The 16,782-nt window shown below is 44.4% G+C and overlaps 1 protein-coding gene across 1 annotated transcript; it reads right to left on the bottom strand.

Annotated features, from left to right (window-relative positions):
* Positions 1 to 521: 521 nt before the first annotated feature.
* On the bottom strand, positions 522 to 14,536 carry CFAP20 (cilia and flagella associated protein 20). Its single transcript, XM_026011832.2, has 6 exons — positions 14,176 to 14,536; positions 3,802 to 3,881; positions 2,921 to 3,032; positions 1,905 to 2,093; positions 1,448 to 1,558; positions 522 to 960 (listed from the first exon to the last, which is right to left on the bottom strand). Exons 1-6 carry the CDS (start codon positions 14,257 to 14,259, stop codon positions 955 to 957), a joined length of 582 nt encoding a protein of 193 aa, XP_025867617.1. The 5' UTR covers positions 14,260 to 14,536; the 3' UTR covers positions 522 to 954.
* Between the last annotated feature and the right edge of the window lie 2,246 nt (positions 14,537 to 16,782).

Raw genomic sequence — 16,782 nt, 5'->3', positions numbered from 1 at the left:
GAAGAATAGGTGGAGTGCCAGTAGGACAACTTCCTAAGGTATTTAAGAGCATTCTGGGGGCACCTGGGTGGCTCAGTCGGTTGTGTCCAACTTCTGATTTTAGCTCAGGTTGTGATCCAGAGTCTGAGATGGGGCTTCATGTGGAGCTCCACACTCAGCTTAGCCTGCTTCAGAGTCTCTCACCCTCTCCTTCTGCCCTTCCCCCCACTCATGCTCTCTAAATAAATAAATAAATACAATTTTTAAAAAAGAGCAATCTGGACTGGATGCCACTTTGTCTTAAGCTTGACATAGGCCCCAACCCCTAGTAAGATGATTCTACTGGTCATACACTGTTCACATTTTTTTTCCCATTTAGTTAATCTTGAGAGTTGTTCTAAATCAGTATCTATAGATTTGTCTTGCTCTTTAAGTGCTTACTGCAAGTTACTCCATAGCATAGGTGTACGGGATGTTCTTTGGAAAGAGCTCTATGTTCACATCACAAAGGAAAGAAAAAATACTTAAAAACTAAGAACAAATTTACAAACCAAGAATATAGTATTTTATTCATTTCCGGATTATGTGTATTACACAGCATATACATATATTTAGATAATATATAAAACAATGAACAAACCGTAGGAAGAAATATTGGTCTGAAATTGCCTTATGTGACATCTTTAATTCTGTAAGTTCGTGGTAAATGTATCTCCCCACGCACTGGGGCAGGCAGCAGGATAAACTCCAGCATTCGTGTTCCAAAGGACAGCTTACTCCTTACTGTACTTATAATGCAATTATGGCATTATGGCATGGTCACCGGTGTCCACAACAAAGGATACCAAGTAGTAGATAAAAGAACCACAGCACAGTAAACTAACAGAAATATTTGTTTTTTGCATTGTCCTCCAGATAGTTTCCTTTTTAAACTAAGAGCCATGTCCAGGGTCTATCCCTTGAATTGCATTCCAGTTATTGCTAGGAAAAAAAGGAAACAAACACAAGAGGCATCAGTTTAAATTCTCAGAAAATAGATGGTCGGTGCCACTGACACCCCCCCCCCCCCCCCCCACCTTTGGTGCCACTGGAAATGTATGTCAGCAGCAGTCAGGCATGTAACAGCCTGCCATTTTGTCAGAGACCAATGGGCTGCTAGTAATTTGGGGCTGATAAAGAGGTTCGGATGGAAGACATTTTCCAAGGAAAGCCCGTGAGCTGGAAGCAGCAGGATACCCACCGGGAGGGGCAGGACCACCCTGTGGAGGTGGAGACAGAGGTAAACAGAACATTTCACAGGACTGATCCAGATTCAGTGCTGGTGGATAAAGAAGACCCAAGGTCTTAGGAAGAAAGGTACTCCAGCCCCCATGTCAACATGGAGAAGCTCTGTGGCTGAACTCAGAAGAGAGCACTTTCCAGCTTCCCCAAATCATGGTCTGTCCTCCTCTGAGGAAGGCTGGCTTACCTTTGCTTTGTTTTGAACTGGGAGATACAGTTTGAACTCTGCTGGCAGTTCATCTTCTGAGTAGAGTCTGTCTGAGAAGTAAACCCGTCGGATGCGACAGTTTGCATGGATCTGTGGGTGCAAGATTTTAAGAGACAAAATATGATTGACCTTCCTCTTTTCCTGCTTCTCCTGGAACCCCTCCCATGATGCTATCAAAGCTTCATCTCGTTGGCATCTCCTCAACATGGTGTAGCGGTGGATTCTTGGAAGAGGGATATTTTGCTTGTTATGTTCTCCCGGTATATCTGAGCAGACACCTGAATGTGTGTCCTGGACCTCTCTGAGCCTTCTGGACAGTGACCTGGGCACCCTGGCCAGAAACCCATACTGTTCTGTCACAAGGGCCATAAGCCTATAAAAGGCAGAGCACAATCTCCTCTCCCGTTTGGGGTTCCATCAGAAAAGGAAACAGTACCTGCACTCTTAGGGTCTCGATATAATTTGTGCCATATGCCCGCCTAGTGAAGTCTGACAGATTGAACTGAATCTGGTTCCAGCCATCATCCAGCCTCATGGGCATGGTACAGATGAACGGTTTGACTCGGGTGGTGCTCTGGTAGTTACTTGCTCGAAACCGCCGACGCACATTCTTATCATCTAGTACCTGTGAAACAGAAAAAAAGCCACACGGGCAGCCCCGGTGGCACAGCGGTTTAGCACCGCCTGCAGCCCAGGGCGTGATCCTGGAGACCCCGGATCGAGTCCCATGTCGGGCTCCCTGCATGGAGCCTGCTTCTCCCTCTGCCTGTCTCTCTGCCTCTCTTTCACTCTGTCTCTCTCATGAATAAATAAAAATAAAATCAAGAAAGAAAAGAAAAGAAAAGAAAAGAAAAGAAAAGAAAAGAAAAGAAAAAATGCCACACTAACTCTACCTTGCAAGAAGCAAACAACCCTCGTAAGACAAGGGCCTGAACTCCCATAGCCCAGTTTCCCAAGGCTGAGGCCCAGGGGAGAATAAACAGACCAGATACAGGTCACACTGGATGCAGATGGCCCGGAAGTAGCAAGTTTATCTTGTCCAATGCCGAAACAACGCCAGCTGCTTATGACACATGACACATCCAAGGGCCCACAGACCATAGGATGATTTCATAAATCTTCTTCCATTTGAAAAATCAAGTTACCAGAACAAAGGCCAACGATAACCAGTACTAAATGGATACTACTCTAACCTTCAAGCTTTGAAATCCTGTTGCCATATTGTTCAGATTTAGTGCTTGCTGCTCCTTTAAAAACTTGGCACGACAGGTTGATTACTAATACCAAATTTCTGTCGTAATAATAATGGCCGCAACAAGTGTACAGTGGAGGCAGAAAAGAACACACATAAAAGAATAAAGACACTTTCCTAGAGCTACTTTATTCCTCCAAGTTGATAGGCCATCCCTATGGTATAGCTAGGAGTGTACATAATCATATGCATCTACTAACCTGTACTTCAAAGGTAAAATACTTCTTCAGATTTTTGATAATCATGACGAGGAAGGGAAGTTTAATCCCTAATGTCTTCTTTGGATCTGCAGGACATGTGATATACGTGGTGCTGCAGAGAGAGGAGATGCTTATAAACACACCAGTTGTCTTTTTCCTCTGTGCTATACAAAGTGAAAACACTCGGTCCAAGAGGTAAATTGGAGAGCAGATTTAAAGATCCAGATACATCATCCAATAATCCTTCAATCCACAAATTAGCTGATGCTTTTATAAAAATAATGCCAGACTCTCAAATCAAACAGAAGCTTAACACAGAGCCAGACATCAAAAAGAAAATACCTGAGAAACAAAGCCAGGCTGGTGATCTGAGCAATTTCCTCCAGCGAGAGAAGATTCACTTCTGGTCTAAGAGAACCATCAAGTGATAGAAAACCTGAACTAAGACCACTGTAGCCCAGAAAACCACACTGGGGCCCAGGCCACCTGGCTGGATGATTAGTGCCACCCCTCCACGCTCATCCACATGCTTTGGTTACATATTAATAACAATATAACTACCACTTAGCACTTAGTATGGGCTGAGCAGGCTTTATCTATAAATCACCTTACTTAACTATTTACAATTATAATTCACTAAATTGTTTACAGTTCACTTACTTAATCTTCACAATAACCCCATACAGAAGGTGTCTTGTTATCCTCATTTACAGATGAGGAAACTGAGGCCCGGGGCATTAAGTAACTTGCTCAAGGTGAGCTGTCAGCAGCGGGGCTGGTTCCACAGCAGGTGGCTAATCCTGCGGTCTGTGCTATTAACCTCTATGATGTACTGCCTCACTTGTGCACAGTGTCATTGGGTGAACAAAAGGGCCATCTACCTGACATTTGTTCCTTCAATCTCTAGTACCAGGGACTGGATGTCGTTATCAGTGATTCTTTTGATATGGCCGTTCCGCACCTACAATGAAGAAAATTAAACTGATTAGTTCTGAAATATTTGGCAATTAGTTTAAGATTCTGAAGGCTGAATGGGACCATTTAAAATTTCACAGTAGCCCTCGGAGCATAACACAGAACTCTGTAACATGGTATAGTTGAGTTTATATGTAAGTAAGCCATGATGTTACCTCTCTACAGGGTCCCATCAACCACCACAGGAATTGGAGGTGATCTGGCAATCTGTACATCAGGATAATGTTGTATATACTATGCACTAGGAACATTCATATACATTCTCGGACTTAACTTGAAAACAAAAATCACGAGGTAGGTGGTATTTTACAGATGTCGACATTGACACCGGGGAATGTTAAACAAGGATCCTGAGAGAGTAGGATTAATGACCAGGCTTTCCACTACCCCACACTGCCTCATGCATTTTGGCCAGAAAGGCTGAATGCCGGGTCCCACTGAGAAGGAGGGTGGCTGGGGTGCCTGGTTGGCTCATTCAGTTAAGTGTCTGCCTTTGGCTCAGGTCATGATTCCCAGGTCTTGGATCCAGCCCCGTGTTGGACTCCCAGCTCAGCGGGGAGTCTGCTTGTCCTTCTCCCTTTGCTTCTCCCCCCAGCTTATGCTTTCTCTCTCAAATAAATAAGTAAAATCTTTTTAAAAGAGAGAGAGAGAGAGAAGGAAGAGAGAAGGAACCAAAAAATCAAAGCATTATTTCCCCAGTATGAAGCATTATGTTTATCTTCTAAAATGCTTAGTATCATGTTCCTACTTCATGCTTATCTTCTGTTCCCTAAATTGCATTTTGGAAGTTGTCTTATTTTAAAATTTTAGTTGGTTAATATACAGTGCAATATTGGTTTCAGGAGCAGGATTCAGTGATCCATCACTTATATACAACACCGAATGCTCATCACAAGTGCCCTCCTTAATCCCCATCCCCTACGTCCCCTTTAGGAACACTCAGTTTGTTCTTTATCGTTAAAAGAGTCTCTTAAGGGATCCCTGGGTGGCGCGGCGGTTTGGCTCCTGCCTTTGGCCTGGGGTGCGATCCTGGAGATCCGGGATCGAATCCCACGTCGGGCTCCTGGCATGGAGCCTGCTTCTCCCTCTGCCTGTCTCTGCCTCTCTCTCTCTCTCTCTCTCTCTCATGAATAAATAAAATCTTAAAAAAAAAAAGTCTCTTAAATTTCAACTTTCTAAAATGAGAATTCAAGTCTCATCTTTGCCATACATAAAAGCCTTCTTCTTTAGCATTTCATCCCACATTGACCTCTCTTCTTTCTAATTTGTCTGGCTTATGTAGCCCAGATGACATAATTTAGTACTTCATCCTACATTGTTTTGTATTGTCTGCTACATATGTAGGAGGTACAATATAGGAAGGGATCAATACTCAATACAGATTCCCCTTCTGAAAATATTCAGGAAAGCACAGATACCATCAAGCACTGAACTGTGAAGCACTAATACGGATGAGCAGAGATAGGCACAGGTATTTTCGACTTGGGGCTGGCCTATTAAGGCTGAATGTATTCACACATGAAAACAATCAACCAGCTTTAGAACAGGATGCACCAAAAGCATGTAGTCCTTTCCCAGGTGTAGTGAAAATGGCTGTATTGGTCTGTCATAGTCAGTGGCTCAATCCTTTGGCTTTCCACTAGGCTTGCATATCAAGAGAGAACATGGTGCCAAGTCTGATGTATAATTATATTTTGCAAAACATATTATTAATAATACGGCATTTGGTTTCTAGACATCAGTCTCTGTGACCTATTATTGTGAATTTGATCCACTTATGGCATGCTTGGTGTTCCCATGTGCCCACCTTTTCTGCAAGATGCAACTGAGTCTAGTCTCCTCCAAAAAGTAAGCTCAAAGGTAGGGATCAAGCATTAAGCATCGTTTGTGTCTTCTACAATGCTTAGTATTATGCTAGGTATAAACTAAGCATTCAAATATTTGCTGACTTCTGGAACTTGTCACCCTGAGAGTTGGCAAGGATGAATAGATTCAAGGAGGATTTTTTAAAAATTCCTGGATAACATACCCACCATGGACTATTATAGGAAGCCAGAGAGCCTGGGGTATATCACAAAGCCAGGGAGGCTGCCAACGTGAAGAATGCTTTCCCACAAATCAGCCTTTGGTGACCATTATCAGAGACAGAATGCATGGTGGATGGGCCTCAGATCTCTGCCAATGCAGCATTTCTTAGGTTCTTAAGACACAAATGTCACATTGAAGTGCTTCTCAAACAAAGCTGGCGACACCCAATGCCCTCCTGCTTCAAATTCTGGGCCTCTTTCCCAGGGAGATTAAGCACACAAAGCCTTGGGTCTGTGTAGCACATGCCAACACTGCCCACCTCATTCCCCATCTAAACACTCTTGACCGAAGTGACAATATGCCTCCTCTGTTTGCTAGCCCACAGCTACTGGGGAAAATCAAGCAGGCTTGTTGGTGAAGGAAGACAACTGAGAAATTATTTCCATTTCCGAGTAATGTGAGGCAGTCACATTAAGAGCTGCCAGTATTCCAATAAGATGCAAACACTAATTTTATAACATATGGCTAATTATTCTAATATAGTTATATCTAATATAACTTCTTTCTTTCTTTAAAAGGTACATAATGCGGGATCCCTGGGTGGCGCAGCGGTTTGGCGCCTGCCTTTGGCCCAGGGCGCGATCCTGGAGACCCGGGATCAAATCCCACATCGGGCTCCCGGTGCATGGAGCCTGCTTCTCCCTCCGCCTGTGTCTCTGCCTCTCTCTCTCTCTCTGTGACTATCATAAAAAAAAAAAAAAAGAAAAGAAAAAAAAAGGTACATAATGCAACAATTAAACAGATGGTTAACTTGATTAATTAGGGCTCAAAGACAACTATTGCTAAAAGGCAACTTGTTGCCTGAAAACATTGCTTGAAAGCATGGCTTCAAATCTTACCTCCCCAAAGGTCTCTCCTAGCACAGTGAGACTTCTCTCAGCTCCAGAAAGCCCAGCCAGATTTCACAGGGAGGAAATGTTAGGAAACTTGCTTCTGCCCATCTCAAAGTTTATAGCAAATGACTTCACTCCAGCAAATGTGACTTTTCAAGTCTTTACAAAAGAAAACACTGCCTTAAAATGCATGCAGAAACCACCAGACTGGAAGCCAAAACAGACTTGGTATATTCTCTTCTGCTTCTGCCCTAGAAATAAGCTCATTTTCAGTTAGACTTTCAATAACTTCTTAAAGAAAAGTTTTTCGGGGATCCCTGGGTGGCTGAGCAGTTTGGCGCCTGCCTTTGGCCCAGGGCGCGATCCTGGAGTCCCGGGATCGAGTCCCGCATCGGGCTCCTGGCATGGAGCCTGCTTCTCCCTCCTCCTGTGTCTCTGCCTCTCTCTCTCTGTGGTCTATCATAAATAAATAAAATATTAAAGTTTTTCTCAGCAACACATCAACCACCACACTCATAGACTTTTTTTTTTTTTAAAGATTTATTTATTCATGAGAGATACACAGAGTGAGGCAGAGACATAGGCAGAGGGAGGGAGCCCAATATGGGACTTGATCCTGGCACTGGGATCACCCCTAAGCCAAAGGCAGATGCTCAACCGCTGAGCCATCCAGGTGTCCCTATAGACTTAACTCTTATAAAATTAACTTGGTCCATAAAACAAGAGAACTCAGGAAAAAAGGCAGCTTCTTCAAAGGAATGCCCACCAGTCTCTCTGGAGTTTGAAGTAGTCTTGTATCACCAGCTGCCAGAGTTTTGAAATCAAATTAAGTTGATCTGTTAGTGAATTACTATTTTTCTCCTTTGTTGTTGTTGTTTTAAAGATTTTATTTATTTATTCATGAGGGACAAAGAGAGAGAGAGGCAGACTCCATACAGGGCGCCTGATGTGGGACTCATCCCGGGGTCTCCAGGATCAGGCCCTGGGCTGAAAGGCGGCGCTAAACCGCTGAGCCACCCGGGCTGCCCTGATTTTTCTCCTTTATTAAGTTCACAGGGCTGCAAATACAAACTCATTGGAGAAGAGGGGTGGGGCAGAGGTGCAATTAACAAGAGACATGAGCATTCAAAGGAAACCTCCCCAAACCTCTTTAGGCTCTAAAGCTAGGATCAAAGGGAAAAGGAGGGTGGACAATTTGGGGGAAGGCCTCCCAACCACCCTGGCAATCTGGCTGTCACCACCTTTAATTGTAAAGTTCTTCCAGGAAGCCACCCCTCCTCAGTCCAGCTCTGACAAACACATACAACAAGATACACGGCCTCAGAAAGCATCAACTTCCTTTCCTTAGCTCCTTCCAGTTCAGAGGTCACTAAGCAGGCCTGGCTTTGAAATGAAGATAAAATGAACTGGTCAGCATTTATTGCTTAGGGTGGAAGTGGGTTTTATTTTACTTCCTTCTCTAAATGAGAAACTGCCAATTGTCTTTGACTTGTTAATTCTTTTTTATTTCATGACACATTCCCATTATCAAGGTGTTGGCTACATGTGTTTTATTCCTCAAAAAAAAAAAAAAAAAAAAAAAAGGCCAATTCTACATTTTTTTTCATGAGTTCCCTACCCCCCTACTCCCCACCCCTGGCTACCCCCAAGCTATGAGCTACAGGACCCAGGCTTCTAGCTGTTACAAATGAGAACCCTCCTCAGCCTCTGCAAATGTGAGGAAGGGAGCCTTCAAGCCCTTGTTGCAATCACTCTCCCAGGCTTTCCATGGTTGCTGAGGCAACTAATAAAGAACACTGATTTTTTTTTTTTTTTCTCCTTCAATGTAAGCTCCAGGGAGGAGGGTCAAGCTGAGGGGAAAAAAGTACTCCTGGGATAGGGAGGAAGCTGGCCAATGCTCCATATTTCTTCAAGTGTTTTAAAAATAACAGGAGTTGTATCCATTCCCTACCCCAACCTTTCATTTCTCTGGCTCCACCCACTTATCCTGGCAGACAGCTGAGCCCTCGGCCATCTGGCATCCTAGTCTTAATGACACATGTTCCAATTTACATTAAGCCTTTAAGAGCTGTCCATTTCAGCAGGAAAGTTTCTGCCTGCGGCTAGGGGCTGGGATCTAAGTCTGAAAACAGGCAGAGGGAGACCTCTGTGGGGAAAAATAGGCATAGCTTGGTCTCAAGGCTTGGGCCTTGCAGGCTCCAATGGGTCAAAAGCTTCTCTCCCTTTGCTGCACTTAACAGGGACTCTCCAGACAGCACACAGGCAACTCTCAGCATATACAAACAACCCTTTAGTTAAAGTAAGGATAATTAAGTGCATCGCTAACCAGTCTTCCCAGCAATGCCTCGCAAGGGCAAGTAGAACTAAAACCCAGGCCAGAGTCCAATTACAATAAAAGCTGTTATTCAGAATAATAAACATCAGAGTGATCCAGGGAAAGTCGGAAAAAACAAAAACAACCAAAACCCAAAACAGTTGTACTACCTTCCCATCCAAATGCCCTTGATTCTGCTACTGGAAACTGCAGCAGTTTAACATGTACCAATAAGGTTTGCTAATTAAAAACTAGACTGGGGGGGCGGGGAGCGGGCGGGAACCTGGGTGGCTCAGTGGTTGAGCATCTGCCTTTGGTTCAGGTCGTGATCCTGAGGTCCTGGGATCGAGTCCTGCATCAGGCTCCCCATGGGAAGCCGGCTTCTCCCTGTGCCTGTGTCTCTCATGCATAAATAAAATCTTAAAACAAACAAACAAGAAAAAACTAGGGTATGGAAACTACTTTTCTGGAGACAATTCATTTTTAAAAATGGGAACAGGGAAAATAAATAAGTAAAATTAGGAACAGGGAATGGGAATCTAATACTATCCAGAAACAATCACAGAAAGTCTGGTTCTAATATTTCATTTTGGAATAGGCAAGGATCAGCAGCAGCTGAAAGACAAGGTGAGAGGCAAGAACGAGAAGATGGTATGAATGAACATTCTCATCTAGTAGAATTTCAGCATGTTAGACTTATATTTATAATTTGAAATGTGAGAACTGTTTTATACAGACATAAGTGAGAACAGAACTGTCTGGTATCTTCTTTACAAACCAGAAGTAATGACTATATTAAACATAAAAGTCCTTTAGTAAATATAATATTTGCTGGTCCCAGAAGTTAAGGGAACATCAAGAAGCCCCTAATTTCTCATAAGCTGTTGGTTAAAAAAAAAACAAAATAGAGATCTTGGGGCTCCTTGGTGGCACAGTTGGTTAAGTGACTCTTGGTTTCGGCTCAGGTCATAATCTCAGGGCCATGGGATCAAGCCCTACATTGGGCTCTGGCTCAGGAGGGGGATCTGCTTGAGACTCTCTCTCCCTCTCTCCCTGCCCTCTCTGATTTTCAAACAAATTTTTTTAAAAAAATTGCAGAGGCCTCTATCAGGAAGTTTACAGTATAACCAGGCATACAGATTTTAGGAAGCTAATTTCAAGTATGAGGATGATGATGAAAAGGAAGTAGAGGTTCTATAAGGGGATAAAAACGAACTTAACCTTGGAGGGGTGAGTGGATATAAACTAATGTAACCTGAGGAAATGCCTTTGCACTGTGATCCAGAGACTAATGAAGAGGTGGCAAGGGGAGTCCCAGCAGAGGGATGGACAAGTATAGAAGCCTGAAGGTTGGAGAACATGACCTCTTTCAGTTCAGTGGGAGGTTACTGCTAAGGTGAGGGAAGAAAGGGAGGTGAGCCTGGAGAAACAGTGAAGCGGGCACCAGACCATGTGCTGTGTGGCCTGAGAGCCATGTTAAGGCTTTTAGACAGGGAAAGCCCTGGTACAATGACTAAATTATTCTTATTTCTGAAATCTGACTTTACTGCACTTCCTATTTCTAAGCACCAATTATAGACTTATTTACTCTTGAGCAAATTTCTCAGTTTCCTGTCCTACTTAGTACTGTATGCCATAACTGCTGCCAAGCATTTTATATACACCTTCATTTAATCCCCATAACCATGGGAGAAGGTGGAATCGTTACAAAATGCGACACAACGTAGGTGTTACATATATTAGTAACCACACTCACGACAACAGAGTTTGTCAATTCACTGGTATTAGGATTATGGCATTCACTCCACACATTCATAAGGAGACACAGCCTAAACAGAAGCCAAAACTAGGGACGCCTGGGTGGCTCAGTGATTGAGCATCTGTTTGCCTTAGGCTCACAGTGTGATCCTGGAGTCCCGGGATCGAGTCCCACATCGGGCTCCCTGCATGGAGCCTGTCCCTTTCTATGTCTCTCACGAATAAATAAATAAAAAAAAAAAATCTGGAAAAAAAAAAAAAAGCCAAAACTAATTTTTCCAAGATTATTCTTCACAGAAAACAAACTATAGAAATTCTGTCTTCATATACTCAGGTAGGGGAATAGTAAAGTTTGTGAAATCAAAATAGTAAAAATAGGGATTCCTGGGTGGCGCAGTGGTTTAAGCGCCTGCCTTTGGCCCAGGGCGCGATCCTGGGAACCGGGATCGAATCCCACGTCAGGCTCCCGGTGCATGGGGCCTGCTTCTCCCTCTGCCTGTGTCTCTGCCTCTCTCTCTCTCTCTCTGTGTGACTATCATAAATAAATAAATAAAAATTAAAAAAAAAATAGTAAAAATAGCCATATGTACCTACTGGCAAAGGTCAGAGTCATTTCTTTTCTTTTCTTAAGATTTCATTTATTTATTCATGAGAGACACCAAGAGGGAGAGGTATGGCAAGAGATATAGGCAGAGGCAGAAGCAGGCTCCCTGCAGGGAGTCTGATGTGGGACTCCAGGATCACACCCTGAGCCAAAGGCAGATGCTTAACCACTGAGCCACCCAAGCAACCAGGTCAGGGTCATTTCTAAGATAAATGTGGGCAGTCCTTCTTTCCATCAAACTTTGCCTTTACTGCAACTTTGCCTTACTCCCTGAGAGTATGGAAAGGTCTTCTCTCTGCTGTCACTCCAAATCTACACAATGCCTGTGACTTAACTGCTGCTCAATAAGTCTTTGATAAGTCTATCAATTCCCAGTGTTTTCCCAACTGGGTTGGAGTCCCAAAACTTCCTGAGGACTCTGTAATACAGCCAAGAAAAGGCACACATACAACGAGGCCTAGGAATCTGATCCCAAACTTGCCATTCTTCTTTTCCTTACCTTGCCCCAGGGGAAAAAATTCGCCCCTAAACACTTCGTCCCTCAAGCAGAGGGAGAAGCTACTTTCACAAAAAGTAGAAATGTAATTAACTTTTACTATTATGTGAACTTTGTTGAAAATGAGTGTTATTCTATATGTTTTCTTTGCTCAACTGTGTTTCATTTAGGCCCTGTAACCCTGCCAGTTGTTCTAATGTTTTCACACGTGTTTATGTCATCAGGGTACCATCCGACCTCTAGTGGTGTTGTTAAGGGACACAGTGCACCATGGTTACTTTGCTTTTATACTCCATGTGTAAACATGTTGACTAATCAAAAAGCTGTAAAAAATAGGCTACAAAAGATCAAGCCCCAAAGGGTTAAAATGGACAACTCTGGTAAGTTTCACACACTAGAAATGCTGAGGCCTCCCTAACCCTGGACTTGTTTCAGTGTTAGTAAGTTCTCTGACCTGCTCTGTAAAGCTCTCCTAGATCAAGTCCCATTCTCTAGTTTGACTGCCTCATATTGACAATTCTGTTACCATTCCACGTTCAAGGGCACATAAGGTCACTCTCTCCAGGCCTCCTGACAGCCCATAAGTAAGTCAAGCCACAGCTGTGAAACCATCATCCTTACAAAGTTTCTAGGTATATTTATTCTAGGTTCTCTTTGCAGAGATGTGATTTCAGAGTTTACAGTGTTTATTCCAATGTGAACAAAACCATGGAACTGAAAACCTCAATAATGTAAAATAAATAAATAAATAAATAAATAAATAAATAAATAAATAAATAAATAAATAAAAATAAAAATTTAAGGAACTACTTTCCTGTGTAATACTCCTGGTATTAGCCTTAACTTGTAAAAGAGGAAAATTGGTCAAATTTTTCATATATGCATAAGCTCCAAATAACTCACTATACTCAGATCTTCCAACTGTCTTATAAAAATGACGTTAAGAACACACCCTCAGGGATCCCTGGGTGGCGCAGCGGTTTGGCGCCTGCCTTTGGCCCAGGGCGTGATCCTGGAGACCCGGGATCGAATCCCACGTCGGGCTCCCGGTGCATGGAGCCTGCTTCTCCCTCTGCCTGTGTCTCTGCCTCTCTCTCTCTCTCTCTGTGTGTGTGTGTGACTATCATAAATAAATAAAAATTAAAAAAAAAAAAAAAAGAACACACCCTCAAAGCTGCTTTGGAAATGCAGAATTTCCTAGTGGTGACAGGCAGAAGGCTGTCCGTGTTCTCTACCAATCTCTGGGTGGCCCAAAACACTATCTGTGAATAAGGGAAGACAAAGAGTTGTTCTGAGATGAAATCCAAGATTCTTGGCTTCATGGCCAATAAACTGATTATTTAGATGATTCCACATCCATCTCTATAGAAACACCATTCAACATACCACTTCTCTCTGTTCTCCCCTCAGGAATCACAATAAAGTGCCTGTCTTAACTTATCCTTAACAAAAAAAAAGGGGGGGGGGAGGGAGTACAGCTGACTGGGAATCTGGATGAGAAACGAAACGACTCAGGACAGGATCATTATCTCCAGCGGTCAGTGAAAAAGTGTTATCCGGCGGATACCTCAAAAAATAATAATAATGAGGCTGAAACCTGGCTCTGAGTTTATTAATCCAAGCAAAGCTTTATCACCATTTTGTAACTTTTTCTGATGTAGGCATCAAGCACGGAAGGCACAGTACAGACCCCAAGTAGCACTGAATGTGGAGCAAGGTTCCAAAGGCCCCCGAATTCTCCCTGGAGATCACTGGAAGGAAAGGAGCAAATGAATGAAACCCAAACATAACTGCCTCTGGCTGTGTGCCTGGAACAAAGGTCCTGTGTCTTGTGCGTCACCCAACAGGGTATCAGTAAATATTCGTGAAATCAGTGACCAGCAGCTTTTTTCAACTGTGTGTTCCGAAAGCGACCTCAAGTTGTAAGTTTATGCATTTCACGCTAGGACACGGTACCACCGATCCCCCCGCCATATAAATGGGGAAACCGAGCAAGTAAGTGATGACCAAGTCAAGACCGCGGCGAGGTTCGGCGGTCCCGGCACACCGCGGCCGCAGGCCACGGAAGCCCCGGCCACGCCCCCACCTCGCGCCTCGGGGCCGGGGTCCCGCCGCCCGCCCCCAGCGCCCGGACGAGGAGCGGCGCGGCCCCTGCGCCCCGCCCAGCCAGCGCCCCCAGATCCTGACCTTTTTGTCCCAGATCTGCAGGGGTTTGCTGCCAATGCTATAGAGGATGGAGAGGAAGCCGCTCTGGAACGTGTTTTTGAACATCTCGCCCGCGGCCTTCCCAGCCGCGCCGGAGCCGACCTAGATACGGACGCCGCGGGGCGAAGGGAAGGCAGGGCCGGCCCCGGTCCGAAGGAGAAGCTGCGCTCCTGGCCGCCGGCTCTGTAGTCACCTGCGGCTAAACTTGGACGCGAGACGCAACGTCCTCCAGTTTCAGCTCCCCGAAGGCAAAAAAAAAAAAAAAAAACTCAACTCGGAAACCACAGCAACGGCCGCCCGCACCGCTCTCCCCGCCCTAAATGGAGGCGGCGGACCTTCCGCCGCGTAAAATGGATCCCTCCGCCCACTTGGCCCGCCCCCGAGCGCGCGGGGCCCAATCCTGACACAGGCTCACGGCTTCCGGTCCCTCCGCTCTTGGGCCCGGGTGGAAAGAGCTCTGTTGTCAAGGGAATATTTTCCCATCTCAGTCCTCCTGAGTTGCTTTAGAAGGCGGAAGAAGACGGGAGATGGTGCGGGGCACCCGCGCGGTGTCAAGGAAACGTGGCGGGGGCGGGGTCAGGGACCGGACGGCCTGGCCCCGCCCCCGCCCCCGCCCTCGCCCCCGGAGGGACTGGGAGGAGTTACGAGGGCGAGAGCCGAGAAAGGCGCGGAAGGTGCTTGGTGAGCAGCGGCTTGCCGGGTGTTCTGAGAACGTCGGGGCAAGGTTAGAGCAGCCGACGGCTCTTGCGCATTCACTGGGCTCATTGCCTCGTGTGCATCACTGCTCTGGTTATCAACAGAGTCACTCTGAATATACACCGTGTTGCCCTGTGGGATGCAAACCAGTGCCCTCGGGAAAACATTACCTGGAATTCACTAGCAAACAAAGCCTGAATATTAATATAAAAGCAGAAGTTAATAAAATTAAAATAAAGTTGAGTTGGTTGAGTTGAATCAACAGGGTTTTTTTTGTTGTGTTTTTTTTTTTGTTTTTTTAGATTTTATTTATTTATTCATCAGAGAGAGAGAGGGAGAGGCAGAGACACAGGCAGAGGGAGAAGCAGGCTCTTCGCAGGGAGCCCGACGCGGGACTCGATCCCGGGTCTCCAGGATCATGCCCTGGACTGAAGGCGGCGCTAAACCGCTGGGCGACCCAGGAGTCCCTCAACAGTTTTTTAAAAATCAACTAATACTTAGAACATTTTTTAAAAAGACATAAAATAAGCTCTGATATTTCACGTGTGGAAGAAATCCCAAATGCTGGAGACCTATCTATCACTCACTGAGCATCCACCTCCATATTATACCGTATGCCCAGGCCTGTTCTGGGTGTTGTGGCTACGGAAAAGGAGTTTGTAGTGAACATCATCATCAAAACAGCTACAAATGGCTAAGATCAGTGGAGCATTCATTAGGTATCTGGCACTATACTAAGAGCTTTAGCTTTTACTAAATCATTTAATCCTTACAGCAACCCTGTGAACAATCTAGCCAGAATTTCCAGACATGGTAGAGGGGGAAATATATGGATCTTATTAGGGGTAGAAACTCAAAAAATTTTTTATATGAAATAATCATTTTTGGATAACTTCTGGGAACTCTATATACTTTAGGCCAGTGGACAATTTATCCCTTCATTGTTATTAAATTTTCAGGGATCCTTATTTGCCTCTTCCAGCTTTTGATGGTCCTAGCTGTTCCTTGGCCTGTGGCAGCATTACTCCAATCTCTCTGACATCTTGACATAGTTTTCCTGTGTCCCCTCCTCTTATAAGCACACCAGTTACTGGATTTAGTGTCCACATTGAATCCAGTATGACATCATCTTGAGGCTTTCAACTTACTGCATCCACAAAGACCCTATTTCCAAATAAGTGCCCATTTTTGAGGTTGTGTGTAGACATTAGTTTTGAGCAGACACTATTCAACTCAACATACTACCTCATCAGAGAGGACTTCTTTGACAACCAACCTGAAATGGACCCCCTACCCCAATTTTTTGTCACCCTACCCCACTTTATTTTTTTTCACAGCACTAATCACCACTTCATAGTCTATATATTACTTATTGCTGTCCCCTTTCTCCTGATTTTGATCTTCTAGGAGAAAGAATTTGGTCTGTCTTGCCTATTGATGTATTCCCAATACCCAATCCAAGTGCCTGCATGTGGGAATGCAGTGAGTATGTGTTGATTCAGGGAATCAGAGTCACAGACTTGGGGTCCTGGTTACTACAGATCCAGCACAGGCTCTGTCTCTCCTAGTTTCAGCAGCTCCACACCCATCCAGCCAATAGAGAGATCTTCTACTCTGAATTGGGGCTCACCTTGCCCATTTGCCTGCTCACATTTCTCTAATTAACCATGCATTCTCCTCAAATAAAGTGGAACACCTTAAGTGAGTGTGGGCCTAAGTGCCTTGAACAGATAGCCAATCAACGAGCAAGCTGATGGAGAAAATGAAAGCATTTGCTTCTCCTAACTACCCATTCTCAGTAAGTGTCTGCCTGAACTGTGTTCAGTTCTTCCTTATATTGGATTTCAAAGATGATTGTGATCATGACCTTGGCTACAGTAAAAATGATTTGAT

This window comes from Vulpes vulpes, chromosome 2 (assembly GCF_048418805.1).
Source record: "Vulpes vulpes isolate BD-2025 chromosome 2, VulVul3, whole genome shotgun sequence".
Lineage (NCBI taxonomy): Eukaryota > Metazoa > Chordata > Mammalia > Carnivora > Canidae > Vulpes > Vulpes vulpes.
The sequence above is the reverse complement of the archived record's forward strand: the minus strand, read 5'-3'. Positions and strand labels throughout refer to the sequence as shown.

Bases quoted from the DNA above. Each gene is read 5' to 3' on its own strand.
- CFAP20 (XM_026011832.2), bottom strand. From the start codon at position 14,259: ATGTTCAAAAACACGTTCCAGAGCGGCTTCCTCTCCATCCTCTATAGC. The intron at 3,882-14,175 runs GTCAGGATCTGG...TCTTCATTGTAG, and splicing joins TGCAGATCTGGGACAAAAAG to GTGCGGAACGGCCATATCAA. The intron at 2,094-2,920 runs GTTAGTAGATGC...TCTGTTTCACAG, and splicing joins ATTTTACCTTTGAAGTACAG to GTACTAGATGATAAGAATGT.